Genomic DNA, 6,180 nt, shown 5'->3' on the forward strand with positions numbered 1-6,180 from the left:
TGTTTGTCAAAAAGGGATGTCAAGCGCTTTACAATACCTGGGATTGATGAGGCGGGCGGGCCAATGAACGGCGCGCGGCGCCTCGGCGCGCCCTCCGTTGGCGCGGCGGCTGCGGGCGGGGGGAGTGCGGGCACACCAATGGGCGCCCGCGTCAGCAGCACGTGACGTCTCCCCCTGCTCCCATTCATCAAGGGGGGGACGGTGTCGTCCTTTCAATTCATTTATCTGCAGGAATGATTGCTGCTATCAGTCTCGCGCTCACCGCCCGGCTGAGGAGGTGAAAGTTTCTCCCCAGGAAGATAAACCGCAAAAGACAATATTGTGCATGATTTGCGCCTTTTCTTTGGCTTTTCCTTTCTTTCTTTTTTTCTCCCCCTCCCCCCCCCTTTTTTTTTTTTTTGCAAAAAGCAGAGGGGGAAAAAGGAGAGTGAAGGAGCGAGGAGGCGAGCCTGAGAGAAAGGAGAGAGAGAGAGAGAAAAGAAAGGGCGAGGGGCTAGTGGAGAAGTGAGGAGGGGCGTACGGAGCGAGGAGGAGAGAGGGCGAGCAGTCGCGGCTCCGGCGCTCACATTCCTCTATGCTACAAATCCGGGAGGAAGTTTTTTTGGGGGGCTGAGATGCTCCATGCCTTTCCTTGGGCAGCCTTGACGCGGGATCCTCTCGGCAGAGACTGAGCGGCGAGAAAGTGCGAGCCGGGCCGGCAGGGTCTGCTCGGCGGGCGCCGGAGCCCGCCTTGCTCGCGGCCCGCAGCCGTCCGGCTTCCCCGCGCTTGGCCAGGCGGGAGCCCGGGCGCGCCGCGCCGCGCCGCTGCCTGCCGGCTAGGACTTCGCGAGGTGGGTCGACTCCTCCTCCCTCCTCTTCTTCTTCCTCCTCTTCCTCCGCCTCCCGTTCCTCCTCCTCCTCCTGTTTTTCCCTTCTCGGCGGGCGAGGGTGGGGGGGGCGGGGGAGGCCGGGGCTCGCCCCGAGCAGCCACGATGCTCCTGGACGCTGGCCCCCAGTACCCTGCGATCGGCGTGACCACCTTTGGCGCGTCCCGCCACCACTCGGCGGGCGACGTGGCCGAGCGCGACGTGGGCCTGGGCATCAATCCGTTCGCCGACGGCATGGGCGCCTTCAAGCTCAACCCCAGCTCGCACGAGCTGGCCTCCGCGGGCCAGACGGCCTTCACATCGCAGGCTCCGGGCTACGCGGCTGCGGCGGCCCTGGGACATCACCACCACCCGGGCCACGTAGGCTCCTATTCCAGCGCAGCCTTCAACTCCACGCGGGACTTTCTGTTCCGCAACCGGGGCTTTGGCGACGCGGCGGCTGCAGCCAGCGCGCAACACAGTCTGTTCGCGGCTTCGGCCGGGGGCTTCGGGGGCCCACACGGCCACACGGACGCCGCGGGCCACCTCCTTTTCCCCGGCCTTCACGAGCAGGCGGCGGGCCATGCGTCGCCCAACGTGGTCAACGGGCAGATGAGGCTTGGCTTCTCGGGGGACATGTACCCGCGGCCTGAGCAGTACGGCCAGGTGACCAGTCCGCGTTCAGAGCACTATGCCGCGCCGCAGCTGCACGGCTACGGGCCCATGAACGTGAACATGGCCGCGCATCACGGCGCCGGCGCTTTCTTCCGCTACATGCGCCAGCCCATCAAACAGGAGCTCATCTGCAAGTGGATCGAGCCCGAGCAGCTGGCCAACCCCAAAAAGTCGTGCAACAAAACTTTCAGCACCATGCACGAGCTGGTCACGCACGTCACCGTAGAGCACGTCGGCGGACCAGAGCAGAGCAACCACATCTGCTTCTGGGAGGAGTGTCCGCGCGAGGGCAAGCCCTTCAAAGCCAAATACAAACTGGTCAACCACATTCGCGTACACACTGGCGAGAAGCCCTTCCCCTGCCCCTTCCCTGGCTGCGGCAAGGTCTTCGCTCGTTCTGAGAACTTAAAGATCCACAAAAGGACGCACACAGGTACGGAAACTGCTTTCCCTGACATCCCCCGCTCCCTATCCCGGGCCTGGGACCCGAAATCCAAAAGTCAGAGGCGGGGGTGAGCAAAAACGACCTTGGCTGGGTCTGGAAGTCAGGTTCCAGCAGCCAGAGAAAGTGTGAACTGGTTTTTAGTTTAAGGCTTGAAATGCTAATAAAGTACAGAGGGGGTCGGACCAGAAGGATCTAGGGATATAGATTTTAAAATGAGAAATAAGAAACGCCGAGAGAGAAGAGTCAAACATGGCTTTACGGAGCCCTTGGTGCGCGCGGAGCCGGGATAGATGGCTAGCTGGCTCCGGCGTCTGCCGAGGCGCCAGCCGCTCCAGTTGCAGGCAAATCTAAATGTTTGCTTCAGGCCAGCATCATTCTCTACGCACCTTAGTGAGGACTTTGCCAAAGGAAGGAACTGAGGAAGCTGGAGGAAATCAGTGAAGGAGCATGGAAAGAAACAAAAACAGAGACAGAAAAGGGGGGCGTGGGTAGTGGCAAAAGCAAGTAAGTCGGGCCTGAGGCGGCTTTTGGCGGCTTACGCATATTTTAAGAGCTCCAATTCTAGTAGTGACTTGTTTGTAAGTAGGCTTCAGAAGTCAGGAGAGTCGGTAGACAGGGAAGTCCTTTTGGTCAATTAGATTCTGTGAGAAGGCTTTCAAAACACCGAATGCCCTGAGTTGGCCTTTAAAAATAAAAGAGATCGGTTGGGAACAAATAAAAGTTCGCAGCGAGTGCAGGGCTGTAGCCTGGGTCGGGCAGGCCATTCTGAGTCTCTTGGGCTAACAAGGCCAGGAATCCAGGCTGCTTCCCTGTTCTGGTTCCCCCGGGTGTTTTCTGAGAACCGCACTTGGAACTTGGTGTTTAACGCCGGTGTCAGGGAAGAACTTGCGGCGCCGAGCTCTTGGCCCAGATTACCCTATAAAATGTGAGTGTGTATAGGGGGTGGGGTGGGGTGGGGGCGGCGACGAGGGGGGTGCGGAGCGTCGGGGAGGGGTAGGGGGAGGAGAGAAGAGCAAAACAGCAGGAGAATCAGCCCAGAATGTGAAAATTAGAAACCGAGAGCTAGGTAGAAGCTGCCCGAAGTCATCTTGTACAGCCCCGTGCCGAAAAAGCAGCCACCAGCACTGCTGCTACTCTGGGATCTAAAAAACTACCAGCATTACTACTACTGCTAATAATAAAATAATAAAATCTGGATCTAATTGGATTAGAAGTTAAAATAGTTCAGATAGTTACAATTCCATTGCCTATATTTGACTTTATTAAAGACCCGGGTTTTGAGCTTGCAAAGTGCTAATGCTGGGCCGCTGCCTTTTTGTTTTGTTTTGTTTTTATTTTTTCTATTTGTTTGAATTTTTAAAAAGAATGGCGGGGGTTGTTCTAACCAGAACTTTGTTTCTCGCCTTTCGCACCAGGGGAGAAGCCCTTCAAGTGCGAGTTCGAAGGCTGCGACCGACGCTTTGCCAACAGCAGCGATCGCAAGAAGCACATGCACGTGCACACAAGCGACAAGCCCTATCTTTGCAAGATGTGCGACAAGTCCTACACGCACCCCAGCTCGTTGCGCAAACACATGAAGGTAATCGCCGCGCTCTCGCCGCCGGCCTTGGAGCCAAGAGCCCGCTCAGCTCTGCGGCCGGGGTCGGGCGGCGAGTGGCAGCCGGGCGGTGACAGGAGCTGGTGGAGGCGGAAAGGCAATGGTTCCTCTCCACTTAGTGGGGCTGGGCAGAGAGGGCGGGGGCTGGAAAAGGGGAGGGGGGCACCCAAGGCCGTTCTAAATTTGCCGTTTAATAATAAAAGTCAAAGGAAGTGAGCACTTGAGCAGACGCTGTGACTGATGTGGAGCTAGGGCCGTCCCAGCGGGTTGATGCTGCCGAAGCTGTGGCCATGGTGGCTTGGCTGGCAGCGCTGGGCAGAGTTGGGGTCTTGCAGGCAGGCCTGAGCGCTTGCTCACCGAAATCTAAGCAAACAAAGTTCAGCGGCTGAGGGAGGGACCGTCTCTGGCTCCGGCCTCACATCCAGCCTCCCAGTTCCCAGATCTATTTTCTTTTGTGAGTCCCGGGGGGCACTGTGCCTCCCTGGAGCACTGCCTCTGCAGGGCCAGGCGGAACAAGCAAACCCAAGTCCCGCTGGTCGGGCCTCCCTTGAGTTGAAGGGGATCCATGGCTCGGGGGGGGCGGGGGGGGGGGCGCGCTTGGAGGCGGCACTCCGCTTTCACCCCTCCTAGGCGGCCGCCGCGCCGGCTCTTTATCTCCGTAAAAACGCGACTTTATTCCCGCAGGTCCACGAATCCTCCTCGCAGGGCTCACAACCTTCACCGGCCGCCAGCTCGGGCTACGAGTCCTCCACGCCGCCCACCATCGTGTCGCCCTCCACAGACAACCCGACCACCAGCTCCCTGTCGCCCTCCTCCTCCGCGGTCCACCACACAGCCGGCCACAGCACGCTCTCTTCCAATTTTAACGAATGGTACGTTTAAAATCGGAAACAAAACACCGAACAAAACCCTATTTAAGAGACTGAACACACACACGTATACAACATATTACTGAAAGAACCCTGAGCATCAAAACAGCCCCCACCCACACCCTCACAATCCTATTTTTTCTAAACCTGCCAATAGACCCAGGACCGAGTAAGAGAGAAAAGGCACCGAACCTTTAATTTCCCCCCCTCTTTTTCTTTCCTTTTCTTTTTTTGGCAAAGGCTTGGTAGCCAAGGGGTGGGGGGTGGGGGGCGTCGAGTAGAAGGCGGCCGCCTGACCAAATGCCGCCAACCCTGAGGGCCAGTTTCTCCTCGGAATCCGAACAGGCTCTCTGGGATTCGGTTTTTTTTTCTTTCTTTCTTTCTTTTTTTGCTTTGCATTCTTGTACATACAGAATTATTAGCTTAAAACTGTACTGTTGGATTCTGTATATAGTTATATCTCGGTTGGAACGGGCGGGCGGGATCGTGGAGTTGTGGTCTTTGCATTGGGGGAGGGGGGAGGGGCCGGGCGGGAGGGGGAGGGAGAGGGGAGGGGGGGGTGGGTGGCCGAAAGCCAACTGTTTGTACTGAATGGCAAGAATGTTCTAGTAAATGTGTACCAAAATGTGAATTACTTTGTACGATTACAGTCTTCACGTCGACCTAACAGAATATTATTGGTATTAATGTGCTTTTTTTGTATAAAGTGCAAACATTTCGTCCCAAAGTCTAAGTACTTTAGTGCAGTAAAATGTTGTTTCACGTCCTGTCAAGAATTCGTATAGTACGAGCCTGGATCTGCGTGTCAAACTGTTCCATTTGTTTATGTAAAGTGATATTAAAAAAAGATATAAACTATAACTGTCCGTTACTTTTGGCAAAAGATACAACCACATAATGTATATAATTCCTAGTTTCCATATTTATCCGCATGTAAAGGGCCGGTTTATTCATGTTACAGCTATTCAATATTTATGGCTAGAAGAACTCGTATGTACACTTTAGTTTCCAGAACTGTTTGGTAACCTTTCGTACCTTATTAAAGATTCTTAAATCTCAGTGATTGTGGTAGGAATTTCTTCTTCACCCCCAGCAACCTGCTGCCTCTTCTGCCAGCCTTAGAGGGTCCCTGGAAAAGCTCACCAGTCTCCCTCGCCTTCCCTTTCTGTCATCGCAGGTCGTATAAACGTGATAAATGAACGCTACCCTGCTGGCTCTCCGAGAGGGTGTAATTAGTATTTATATCAAAATTTATGAAACAAATTTTCGGTCGCAGTATAATTTAAATGACCTTTGCAGACGTAGAATAACAACCATAAAAATAACAGAAATAGATTGCACAGGCGACATCAATATTAATGTAGGCGAATTGTCAGAAGCTCAGGGGCTCGCTCTGCAGCGTTGCAAATGAACTTGCAGCCGAGGGTTCCGCTATCCCCCAAATTAAATTCCCCGAGCTGAAACCGGGTTGCAGATTTACAATATCATATTTTAAATTGCTGTCTTCAATTAAACCATTTATGGCCATAACTAATTTTCAGGATGTCGATGCATGCTTTTCCAAGCCTTCCTTCTTTGTACAAAAGTAAAAGTCCATAAAGCGTTTTACTTATATTTTTTCAAACGTGATGCTAATTTAAATTAATTACTTCCTATGATATGTTATTATTCCTATAATTTTGCCACTATTATTAGTTCTCTCGAAAATACATCTAGGGAAGAGAATTATTTTACGTAATTTGATTATCT

At 53.8% G+C, this 6,180-nt stretch overlaps 1 protein-coding gene across 1 annotated transcript; it reads left to right on the top strand.

Annotated features, from left to right (window-relative positions):
- Window positions 1-965: 965 nt before the first annotated feature.
- ZIC1 (Zic family member 1) lies at window positions 966-4,904 on the top strand. Its single transcript, XM_031448743.2, has 3 exons — window positions 966-1,953; window positions 3,381-3,544; window positions 4,247-4,904. The coding sequence occupies exons 1-3, from the start codon at window positions 972-974 to the stop codon at window positions 4,442-4,444; spliced, it is 1,344 nt and encodes a 447-aa protein (XP_031304603.2). The 5' UTR covers window positions 966-971; the 3' UTR covers window positions 4,445-4,904.
- The last annotated feature ends 1,276 nt before the right edge of the window (window positions 4,905-6,180 follow it).

The sequence above is a fragment of the Camelus dromedarius genome, chromosome 2, assembly GCF_036321535.1.
Source record: "Camelus dromedarius isolate mCamDro1 chromosome 2, mCamDro1.pat, whole genome shotgun sequence".
In the NCBI taxonomy this organism is placed as follows: domain Eukaryota; kingdom Metazoa; phylum Chordata; class Mammalia; order Artiodactyla; family Camelidae; genus Camelus; species Camelus dromedarius.